Source organism: Manacus candei, unplaced genomic scaffold, assembly GCF_025592945.1.
Source record: "Manacus candei isolate 608988 ecotype Guabito, Panama unplaced genomic scaffold, ASM2559294v1 h1tg000139l, whole genome shotgun sequence".
NCBI lineage: Eukaryota > Metazoa > Chordata > Aves > Passeriformes > Pipridae > Manacus > Manacus candei.
The window spans coordinates 764,460-776,544 of NW_026138187.1; the positions used below are offsets into that span (position 1 = coordinate 764,460).

At 49.7% G+C, this 12,085-nt stretch overlaps 1 protein-coding gene across 1 annotated transcript; it reads left to right on the plus strand.

The window, feature by feature from the left end:
• Nucleotides 1–430: 430 nt before the first annotated feature.
• On the plus strand, nucleotides 431–11,471 carry LOC127462777 (tubulin alpha-8 chain). Its single transcript, XM_051771686.1, has 5 exons — nucleotides 431–588; nucleotides 5,118–5,340; nucleotides 8,680–8,828; nucleotides 10,155–10,835; nucleotides 11,081–11,471. Exons 1-5 carry the CDS (start codon nucleotides 463–465, stop codon nucleotides 11,372–11,374), a joined length of 1,473 nt encoding a protein of 490 aa, XP_051627646.1. The 5' UTR covers nucleotides 431–462; the 3' UTR covers nucleotides 11,375–11,471.
• Nucleotides 11,472–12,085: the final 614 nt, after the last annotated feature.

The following is a 12,085-nucleotide window of genomic DNA, read 5'->3' on the forward strand; positions in this document are numbered from 1 at the left end:
GACAGCCATTCCAGCCCAGGGACAGCCATTCCACCTCAGGGACAGCCATTCCAGCTCAGGGACAGCCATTCCAGCCCAGGGACAGCCATTCCACCTCAGGGACAGCCATTCCAACCCAGGGACAGCCATTCCAGCCCAGGGACAGCCATTCCACCTCAGGGACAGCCATTCCAGCCTAGGGACAGCCATTCCACCTCAGGGACAGCCATTCCACCTCAGGGACAGCCATTCCAGCCTAGGGACAGCCATTCCACCTCAGGGACAGCCATTCCAACCCAGGGACAGCGATCCCATCCTGGATCCGCGCGCGAGCCTGAGGAGGGTGGCTCCGGCCTTCGTTGGCGGGAAGACTAAACCCCGCCCCCTCCCCGCCCCTGGTTACGAATCCACCAATGGCTCTCGCAGAAAGGTGACAGACATCCTTGCCACCCAATGGTGCCCAGCTGAGCGCACGCCGCGCTAATGAGCGCAGTGCAGGCAGCCCATCGCCCCGCCCCGCCCTATATAAGGCTGAGCCCGGGCAGGGCTCCCGCTGTCGCGGTGCTGCTCAGACACGTTGCGCGTCTGTCCCGGCGCTCCCGAGCCATGGTGAGCGCGGGGTGGGGGGCGCAGGGGGGTCCCGTGCGCTGCGGGAAAGAGAGGGAGGGGGGCGGGACGCGCGGGTCCGCCCTCCCTGGCGGCAGGGCGAAATGGGCTGGCGGGGTCGCCCCCGGCGGGCCCCGAGCCGTGCCTCGCCCCGGAATGTCGTTCCCGTGTCGCTCCCGCCGTCTCGTCCCAAAATGGTGGCGACCCCGCCGAGAACATGGCGGCCCGCGGGACCCTCAGCCCCGGGCACGGCCATCCCCCGTGGTCGCGGGTCCCTGCGGGAGCTGCCGGAGACCCGCTGGGTGTGACCCCGGGGAAGCTCCGGGGAGACCCGCAGAGGCAGAGCAGGGGAACTCCTCTGTTCCCCCGCCCCGAGTGTTCCCCAGGTGCCGCTCGCTGCCGGCGCCCGCTGTGGCGTGAGGCGTTGGGAGCGCCGGGAATGAGCTGATGTGGAGAATTCCTGGAGGACTGGCAGGGGTGAATGACCTGGCAGGTTGTGAGTCACCTTGAAGGGGGATCGGGAAGGTGCGACCAGAGTCCCACAGGACAAGGTTCAGGTGCTGAGCTGGGCAGCACAGCCGGAGTCGGGGATGGGGGTGTTGGCCTTCTACATCTCCCTGGAAAGAGACCGTCAGAAGGTTACATGAGCTTAACAAAATGTTGCAAGACCGCTTCTGTAGGCTTGCGAATGCGTGGGAAATATGTATTGAACTGGAAATGGTTACAAGTTAGGGTACCGATGGGGTGTGTTGATGTCCTTGCCCTTCCCTGGGGGGCTGTTTCTGGTCACGCTTTTTAAATAAAGTCAAATCGGGAGTCTGAATACAGCCCCTGGTCTCTGCCAAGGATACAGGTTCCCTGGAGTCCCATCCCAGGGAAACCACGTTCCTCTATATGATGTGCTGTTGAGCTTGGTCTGAGCTGGCACAGCTGTTCTTAGGAAATCTGGCTTTCCATCAACCTCACACAGGCTGAGCTGGACCTTAAATACTATGCTGGGGAGTGCAGGGGACCTACAGCCTGACCCAGTGGTGTGATGGAGGGAGCTGGGGGGCTTTAACCCAGCAGTGAGTGCAGGGGGCTGGGTCTGCAGCTGCTGGGAGGGCAATGACAGAGGACAGGCCAGTGCCCTTCAGCTGGAGCCACATCCCATAGGGAAAGGAGGCAGAGATAGAGACTGGGCTGGAGAAATTCTACCTGAATTTTCACTGAAACTGTTTCTGTGCTTGCAAATAATGTATGTAAGTGTAGGGAGAGCATTACTTCAGTAAAAAAAGGCATTCTGTGGCCTTCTATGGCTTGAATGCAGCACTTACCAGCACTGTCTGTAGTACACATTTAAACTGTAGTAATTACAAAGCTCCCCTCAGTGATATGTGAAGGCCCTGAGCTGTAATGAGTGTGACAGCTCTCTTGCTTGTCATTGCAACTTGGAGATGATACTTTCAAGGCTTGGATTTTGTTCTGTTTTTTAGTATTCTTGATGCTGAAAAGGCCATGCAGAGCAAAATGGGCAGAGAGTATTTTAGTGTCTGACAAAGATTTGTGTTTAATTAAATAGCTATGTCCTACTTAGAAGTCCTTGGTAGAGTTGCAGGGAAGCAGTTGAAGGAACTCTTGAAGCAGGATGAACAGTAGCAGCAGGCCAGGCTTTGTGACTGACCTTGTCTAGACAAGTTTTGAAAACCTCCAAGGATGGAGCTCCCTTTCCACCTCTCTGGTGACCTGTTCCAGGGCCACACTACTTGTGAGGCTTTTCCTAACATGAACCTAAACCTCACAGCAGCCTCTGAGCTTCCAACCTGGACCCACCTGCAGTGCAGAGGGAAGGCTTCTCCTGCACTGGCCGTGTACCTCCTTTTGTAGCCTGGCAAATGGTTTGCCTTACCATGGTTTGAGGATGAGAATACCCTGTGGGACATCCAGGCTGGTTTTTGTGGTGATCCCCGGGATCTTTGCAGCAGGGCTGATTCTCAGTTATTGCTGTTTGTACTGGTGCAGGGAGTCACTGCCCCATGTGCTGAACTTTGTACTTTGTCAAAGTAAACATGCCAAGGTTTAATGTCCCATCTGTAGCACCTGGTCTGTGCCTGTGTTGCCAAGTTGTACTTTCAGACATACATTTTCTTTGGAACACAAGTCATTGCTGTTGCTTTGTGTAGTCTTAATGTAGTGCTTGTTCCTGAGATGTTGGAAAGCTTGTGACATGCATTTACCTGGCTTGGGCATGCTAGTCATGGAATCATGGAATCCTCTGAGTTGGAAGGGACCCACAAGGGCCATTGAGTCCAACCCTTGACCCCTCACAGGACACCCCAATAATCCCACCCTGTCCCTGAGAGTGTTGTTCAAACACTCCTTGAGCTCTGTCAGCCTTGGTGCTGTGCCCACTGCCCTGGGGAGCCTGTTCAGTGCCAAGCCACCCTCTGGGGGAAGAACCTTTTCCTAATATCCAGCCTAACCCTGTCCTGACACAGCTTCATGCCATTCCCTTGGGTCCTGTCCCTGGTCAGCAGAGAACCCTCTGCTTCCTCTTATGAGGAAGATATAGGCCATGATCAAATCTCTCCTCCAGGCTAAACAAGCCAAGTGACCTCAGCTGCTTCTCATATCCTTCTCCTTTACACCCTTCACCATCTCCACCATCTCTGTGGTGCAGTGTAGTCCTTACACACCCTTTCAGTGACCTTCCCCAACTGCTTAGGAGCTCCACCAGCAAGACTTGGGCCACTGGTAGGACCTCAGTCAAATGAGGATCTGTGGTGGTCTATGTTCTCCTCCTCCTGTAGAAGAGTTTCAGGCTGTCCTGCTCTCCTGAAGGGATGATTCCTCATTCATTGCCATGGCCTGGCCTCTCTGTGGCACTGCAGCTGGTTTTCTTGTCACCTGTTTTACACCGTGTAGGTGGGCTGTGTGTCCTCTGCCATCACAGCACCTTACCAGCCCAGTGCTTCAGCCTGGGAAGTGATGGCCTCGAAGAGGAGTAATGTGGCAGCAGCTCTGAGTAAGGCTGGTCACAGAGAGGATGTGGACTGGATATCTGAATATACAGCTTGGATGGATGGGAGCTTAAAAACAGCAGTTCAGCTGTACAGTGCTGTGGTTGAGAACAGGTGATTTATTTTTTGGTTTTGTTTTGCGAATACAGATTTTAATGTTGTGGGGTTCCCAATGAATTTGAAAGGACCATGCTCCTGCTTTTCTGCATTACTTATGGGTGTGGAACTAGATCTCCCTGGAGCCTTCTCATCTCCAGGCTGAGCACCCCCAGCTCTCCCAGCCTGGCTCCAGAGCAGGGGGACTCCAGCCTTTGGAGCATCTCTGTGGCCTCCTCTGGGCTCACTCCAGCAGCTCCATGTCCTTCTGATGTTGGGACCCCAGAGCTGGGGGCAGCTCTGCAGGGGGGTCTCACCTGAGGGGACAGAGGGGCAGAATCCCCCCCTCCCCTGCTGCCCACACTGTGGGATCAGCCCAGGGCACAGGGGGGGTTTCTGGGTCCCAGCACACGTGGCTGGGGCCATGTCCAGCCTGTTATCCACCAGCACCCCCAAGTCCTTCCCCTCAGGGCTGCTCTCAGTCCACTCGCTGCCTGGCCTGTACTGCTTATCCTGGAATTCCAGGGGACAAAATTGCCTTGCCCAATCATAGGGTCCGAACATAACTTTGGGTAACAGTCACATTGAACTGCCCTATATGCAGGCTCTTCTAGAACATGTTCAACTGTCACTCAAAAACAGAACTTGAATGTAAAATGCCCCAGATGGACCAGGAGTTTCGAGATGTTTCCAATGTGGTTTGTTTTTTACCATTCAAAGCCCTATGATGAAATATTAAAGAAGCTGGGATTATGCTCTGGACACCAGAGGGAACCTGGGGATCTGTAAATGGGTAGGAATAGATCCTTTTGCTGCCATAGCTTCCATGAGATAGTTTTGTGTGGTGTTAAGGAATTGAGCACTTTGTGTGCAGCAGTGTGGTGTGAGACCTGATGGTCTTTATTAGTGGAGGGATACAAAGGGGTTTGTTAGACAAAGACTTTCTTGCAGAGTGGCAAAGCTTCCTAAAGGGATCAGGAGAATATTCTGATTTTATGTACATTAAATGAGGTGACCCTGGATCTTGGGGAGAGTTTTGCTGCCTCTGGTGGCTGTGCTCCTGGGGCTGGAGTCTGGGTTGTGCTGTTCTGGACACTTAGGCCAGTGACAGGTGCAATCACCAGCTTTTCTACATATTCAGTGGCTGAAGGATTTGGAAGAGTTGATCAGACTCTTCCTGTCTGATTGAAGAACAACAAGGAGGAACGAGCTTGTAAAAATGATAATGTCCAAAAGGGTCTGTCTGGGTGGAGCTGTTGATGACCGAAGGGGGCTTTTGTGTTCTGTTGTGCTTTGTGCCAAGTACCCCCCAACACCAAGACAACAAGGCCAATGTTTCAATGGCTTTGCAGGCTGGGAGTTGGGGGTGGGTGTGCAGGAGGTTGGCTAAGCAAGGGCAGTGCTGTTTGTGCTGAGCGATGCCTTTCTGTCCCGCAGCGCGAGTGCATCTCCATCCACGTGGGCCAGGCGGGCGTGCAGATCGGCAATGCCTGCTGGGAGCTGTACTGCCTGGAGCACGGCATCCAGCCCGACGGCACCATGCCCAGCGACAAGACCATCGGCGGGGGGGACGACTCCTTCAACACCTTCTTCAGCGAGACCGGCGCGGGCAAGCACGTCCCTCGGGCTGTGTTTGTGGACCTGGAACCTGCAGTCATAGGTAAGAGTGTCCTGCAGTCCCTGGCACATCTTTTGACTAAGGAACTGTGTCCAGTTCTGGGCCCTCAGCTCAGGAAGGACATGGAGGGGCTGGGGAAGGGACTCAAGCACAAGTCCTATGAGGAGAGGCTGAGGGAGCTGGGGCTGTTCAGCCTGGAGAAGAGGAGGCTCAGGGGAGACCTCCTCACTCTCTACAACTCCCTGACAGGAGGGGGGAGCCGGGGTGGGGTTGGTCTCTTTTCCCAACCATCAGCAAGACAAGAGGGCTGGGTCTCAAGTTGTGCCAGGGGAGGTTTAGGTTGGGTATTAGGAAGAGTTTCTTTCCAGAGAGGGTGATAAGCCATTGGAATGGGCTGCCCAGGGAAGTGGTGGATTCTCTGTCCCTGGAGATTTTTAAAAAGAGACTGGATGTGGCATCAGTGCCATGGTCTGGGAACCACAGTGGTAGTGGATCAAGGGTTGGACTTGATGATCTCTGAGGTCCCTTCCAACCCAGCTGATTCTATGATTCTGTGAATTAATTTCTCTAGCCCTGAAAAAATGCTTTGGGGCTGCAAATTTTTACTTGCTTGCACCTTCCTAGTGATGGAAAAGGCTTGGCTTTATGTTCATTGCAATGCAAATGTGCACTATGAACTCTCAAGAATTTCAGTATTATCTTCTGCTGTGGAGTTAAAAGGGTCTTGTGAACACGCTGCATACTTTTGCTATGCAAGGAGCAGTTATAACCCCTTGGAACAGTATGGCATAATGTGTGCTGCAGAACCTCTTTAAAAGATGTGAAAGTATCGTTAAGCAGATTTCTTATTGTACATGGTGCTTTCCCAAAGCACTCTTCTGCTCTGTGTACCTTTAGTAGAGCTTGCAGAAATGGGTCTTCATCACTAGCCTAAATTCAGGGACTTCTGAGTATGCACTTCAACTTCCTATTACCTTATCTTTGAATAACAATCCACTCCTGAAAATCAGTTGTATTCCAAACTCTGGCAATGCTGGCTCTTGGTGTTCAGGTGTCATCCCACACATCAGCCACTGACAGTCTCCCATCCTCGGGCAGTAGCTGCACTGCCAGCTCAATGTGAGCTTCCAGTTCACAAAACCCTTATTCCCTGGGTCACAAATCCTGGTTTTGCTCTTGCCAGTGTGTGCTGGAAGTAATTCTGCTGGAGCTGGTTTATGGCTGCCTTGCCTAGAGTAGTGACTTGAGGCTCTCATAGCAGGGATCTGTGCTGTCTGTGCTTGTGCAGTTGCTGTGTTTATCATTCTGCACTACAAGAGTTGGGGGAAATGTGTGGATGTGCTCAGGCTATTCCTGTGTACTCAAACTGTGGATCTCCTGTAGCTTCTGTTCAGTGTAACACACTGTGGCTAACACAGCAGAAGGAACCTGGGAGGGGAGCAGAGGGCTGTGGGGCTGGTCAAAGGTGGGAGTGCTAGGCTGGTAACTTTGAAATGAGCCCAAGCACCCTCAGCCATACACTAATATTCCCAGGAGCTGTTGCCTTGTGGCTGTTGTCTCCTCTGCTGCTGGCCAGGTGGGGGCTCTGAGCAACCAGGAACAGCTGAGTCATGAGGTGAGGGAGGGCAGGTAGCAAAGCTCTCACCTGGCCTTGGGGGAAGGGGAGCTGGGGAGTCTTGGGACAAATTAAAGGCAGTGAGTGTTCAGTGCTTGTTAATGATGCAGGTGTAGTATGGGGAGAGGGACAAGAGGTTGTCTTAAAGCTTGGTAATACTCAAGGTTACATCATGTGCCTTTCTGGGGGGTAGCTGCCCTTCTTCATTCCTGCCTGGCTAATGTGAAAATTACTGCTCCTGTTTCCTGGGCAGGGCTAGGATGGGACTCCCCATTCATGCAGAGTGTCCCTCTGCACTGAGTTTATGAAAACCCATCTCCTGTGCATGTGGCAGCTCTGCAGCTGCCACATGTGTGCACAAGGGATTTCTGTCCTTCCAGAGCGGTGTTGCTCTTGGAGAAAGCAGCAGGATGCTGGACATGTGCACCATCAAACTTTCCACCACAAAATAGGGCAGTGACATCTGAGAATTCAACACAAGTGTCCTGAAAAGTCTAACCCAGCTAGACTTAAAAAGATGAAGCACAGCATGTCTGGTTTAGCTGTTCCCTCAACTCTAAATTCTTTGTTCCAGCACACTTTCATAGTCCAGTGACTGATCCTCTGAACTCTACTAGTTTTGTTACTTCCCCAGAACCATCCTAACTCATACTGCACCTATCAGCTGCCTTTTTCTTTATTTCTATGTTTTCCCTTATTACCCATATTTATCCTTTATAATTTGGAGTGGTAATGCAGGAAGTCCTGGACACATGAGTATTTGGGATGGTAAACTTCTCCAAATTGTTTGTTTTGATGCTATCTTACAAATACTTTAGAATATTGGATTGCAGACTGCAGTGGGAGCTGCTCAGCCTAAACTGGTTTGAATAGTATTTTTGCATCTTGAATTTTACTTATCTTTGTCTTGCTAGCTCTTTTTCAGATTAATGAATATAGGCAAACAGGCAACTTCAGCTGTAGTTCATAAAGCTCTCTGCTGTCCACCTGACTTTAATTAAAGGATGCAATACTGCATTAGCACACGACTCAAGAATGGCTTGAGCTAAACCAGAGACAAAGCTCTGCTGAGTGTCTTTGTACCTCATAGGACAGAGCTTTAGCCTGCTAGATATAAGTGTGTATTTCTGGGACTAGTGGAGATTGTAACTCTAAATCAGTCTCCAAATGTGTAACTGCTGGGGGATGCTGTGTGTGCATCTGCACTGTTTCTTTAACACAGCTGTGTGTGCTGGAGCTTGCAGCTCAGGGTTTGGATGATTGCAGAACTCTCCAAGAGCATCTCCTGTTTCTTTTGAACCCTTCTCTGCCTTTGGCAGAAAGCACAGTGAAGGGAAAGGAGAAGACAAGCAAGCCCACAGCTGCAGAAGCAACAAGGCAGCATCATGAAGAGCTTGGGAAGTAAGGGGGAAAAGCAGGATTTCAGCTGCTAAGCTGCAAAATGGGCCTTAAGTTGTCTTAAACTTAAATGATTCTGCTGCCACAGTCCAGTTTTAAATTGCTCTGGCAGGCCAATTTTTAACTCAGGTGTAAAATGGAACAGTTTTATAAGGAGTAACTTAACTTTTCTTAGTGATTCAATATTCAGGCTGTAGAAAGTATTGTCACCTACTGATTGGTAGATATCAGGTTGCTTTTTATCTCTAAGGGTTTAGGTACCTTATTCTGGACACCCTCAGAAGTCTGAAAAACCTGGTGGACATAGAAAATTAATTTTAAATAGTATTTATATATTATGTAATAATAATTATCTTGTCTCTCCCCAGATGAAGTTAGGAATGGGACATACAGGCAACTCTTTCATCCTGAACAACTGATATCTGGTAAAGAAGATGCTGCAAATAACTATGCTCGAGGTCATTACACAGTTGGGAAAGAGATAATCGATCTAGTTCTAGAGCGTATCAGGAAACTGGTAAGATTCTTCTTTACTGAAAGCTCTTAAACATCTTTTTTACCCTGTTTTACAGGATTTGGAAATTAGGTTATTCAGTACATAGTTATTCAATACATAAGCTGTACTTTATGTTTTTTGTGGTAGGAGAATTTGTGGACTTAGCCTACATCTGCTTTCATTCTTAGCCAGCTGAGAATGGCTGGATTATTCCTGTCAGATACAGCTTTCAAGTGGCCTAAAATGCTGATGAGGCACCTAAAACTTCATATGTAGTTTCTTGTTCAACTTCAGAAAGCCGGGACAAATTATGATTCGCATGGTTCCTGCTGGAAAAGGGTTGGTCTCTGGCTGTGACTCTTTCAAGGAAGTTTAAACAGGAGTGTTTCCTTCCATGGTTTAGACTGTTTCCATTTCCTGCTGTTATGATTTCTGGGTTAATTTTATGGTAATAACAGTAGAAAAGAAACAAATCTCAGTAAGTGGCTCCCCAGTGCTTTGATCATGTGGCAGACTTACACAGATGGCAGCTTAGGAGGTCTGAGTTCCCTTTTTAGGGCTGCTAAGCATGTACATTACCCAATCTGTGTCACAAAGGTGGGAATTCTCATTGCAGAAAACAACCCAGGTATACCTCTGGTGCTTTGATATGGAATGCTAAGTGTGTCTTTGTGAAAAGTTCACCTTTTGCAGATCACAACTGGAATTATTCTCAGCACTTGGCTACCACAGTCTCTAATTAAAGCCAAGATAAGTTTGCAGCAGGCTGTACTTTGACCTGAAAAACATGGTTGTAATTTCTTTTTACAAGCTGTTGGGAGTCCCTGTCAGTCCTGGGAATTGAGCTGAGCATTGTGTGGCACCTCTTTGTGAGGACAGAGCTGTCTCATTTTGTCATCTGCGAAGCCTGAACTGGACTGGCTCTGTAATACACTGTGACAGCTCACTCCCCTGAAGAGATACATGCTTGGCACTTGTGCAGGTTTAGAACCAGGAGCTCTGGGATGGGGATTGCTCCACTTCTGTGCAGGTGGAGAATGTCAAATCAGTGTAAGGCATAGATGGTGTGTAGGTCTTTCAACATTCTCTTGGTTATTGTTAATGCCCTTGGCTGAGAATTGGGAGTAAGGAGGATTTTGAGGTAGCAATTTGAAGAGGTTTAAAACAGCCAAGAATACAGTGTTTTTCACGGGATACTTTCTTGGTTATTGGTGGATAAATCAGATTCAGTACTTCTGAAGCTTGAACAGTTGGTATGCGTTAGAATTCAGAGCTGTCTTTCTTGAGCTGGATTTGGGATGCTTGGTGTCCACACAACGACTCGAACACCTGTGTTTTCTCTTTCAGTCAGATCAGTGCACTGGCTTGCAGGGTTTCCTGATTTTCCACAGCTTTGGGGGAGGCACTGGATCTGGTTTCACCTCTCTGCTGATGGAACGGCTCTCGGTTGACTATGGGAAAAAATCCAAGCTGGAATTCGCCATCTATCCCGCACCTCAGGTCTCGACAGCTGTCGTGGAGCCGTACAACTCCATCCTGACCACCCACACCACGCTGGAACACTCCGACTGTGCCTTCATGGTCGACAACGAGGCCATTTATGACATTTGCCGTAGAAACCTGGACATTGAACGCCCAACCTACACCAATCTCAATCGCCTCATTGGTCAGATAGTGTCGTCCATCACTGCTTCCCTCAGGTTTGACGGTGCCTTAAATGTGGATCTTACTGAGTTTCAGACTAACTTGGTGCCTTACCCTCGGATCCACTTCCCCCTGGTGACGTACTCACCGATTATTTCAGCAGAGAAGGCCTACCACGAGCAGCTCTCTGTGTCAGAGATCACCAACGCCTGCTTCGAGCCCTCCAACCAGATGGTGAAGTGTGACCCCCGCCACGGCAAGTACATGGCCTGTTGCATGTTGTACCGCGGGGACGTGGTGCCCAAGGACGTCAACGCCGCCATCGCCGCCATCAAAACCAAGCGCACCATCCAGTTCGTGGACTGGTGTCCCACTGGTTTTAAGGCAAGTCTCAGCCCTGTCATGGCTTTTCAGGCTTCTCATTCGCTGTCCTGGGCCCGTGGAGTGTATTTGCTCATTGAGCTGTTCTGTAGGTACCTGGGTTGTATTTTAGGAAGTGGAGGTTTGGGCTCTCATACAGAGCAGCTTTGTGAGTGACACATTTTATTCAGCTCTTGTTGTCTGACTTTGATTATAGTCTCTGTCAAACACCACAAAGAAACTCATGGTCTCTTCTGCATCTCCTGTAGGTTGGCATCAATTACCAGCCCCCTACAGTGGTTCCTGGGGGAGACCTGGCCAAAGTCCAGCGGGCAGTCTGCATGCTGAGCAACACCACGGCCATCGCCGAGGCCTGGGCTCGCCTGGACCACAAGTTTGACCTGATGTATGCCAAGCGTGCCTTTGTCCACTGGTATGTTGGAGAAGGGATGGAGGAGGGGGAGTTCTCAGAGGCCCGGGAAGATTTGGCTGCTCTTGAAAAAGATTATGAAGAAGTGGGCACAGACTCAATGGATGGAGAAGATGCAGGTGAAGAGTATTAAATCCAACAGAGAATTGCGAGTCTTTGCCATTTTACTGCCTCTTTAGTAGCAATGTAAATCATGTCAACTGATTGGAATAAACTTCTTTAATCAAGAACTTTGGTAGTGTCCAAGCACTATGTATACTCATTAAGTGTATGCAGTCAGCAGTCCAGGAGATGGAATTTCTTTTTAAGGAAGGTAGCTGAATAAAATAACCATGCTGTAGTTCAATGAGTTCTTGTCCGTAAGACATTGCTATTTGAAGACATATTAGTGTCTTATCCTCCAGAATGAGACTAAAATGAGCTGGAGCTTTTGCTGCAAGATGGGTTAGATCAGCTCTGAGACTCCAAAGCTGGTGTCACAAGAGGCAACAGGTACTAACCTTGTGTTACCTGTAAAAAATGCAACACCTTCAAAACCAAAGGCTATTTGGGTTAGTTTTCTTCTATTTTTAGATTTAATGGGAGCCAGTAACTTAGAGATGCAGTAACCTGGAAAGATGTGCCATAGCATGAGGAACCTGGAAGGGAAAGATGCCCAGGAAGGGTGTGTCACAGCACGAGGAAAGTCCCACCTCAGCCAGAACCTATGTGGTGGTTGCCCTTGTGTTGCTGTGTCCTCCCACAGAAGGAACTGGAATCCCTGTCTGCAGCTCTTAGGAATCAACGTTTGCCTGAAGCAAAGTCTCAGGGTTGGCTGGCCAGGGTTAAACACTAGTTTTCCCTA

Coding starts and splice junctions, on each gene's coding strand:
- LOC127462777 (XM_051771686.1), top strand. CDS start 463: ATGAGCGCAGTGCAGGCAGCCCATCGCCCCGCCCCGCCCTATATAAGG. Junction 589..5,117: donor CCCGGCGCTCCCGAGCCATG/GTGAGCGCGGGG, acceptor TCTGTCCCGCAG/CGCGAGTGCATCTCCATCCA. Junction 8,829..10,154: donor TAGAGCGTATCAGGAAACTG/GTAAGATTCTTC, acceptor TTTCTCTTTCAG/TCAGATCAGTGCACTGGCTT.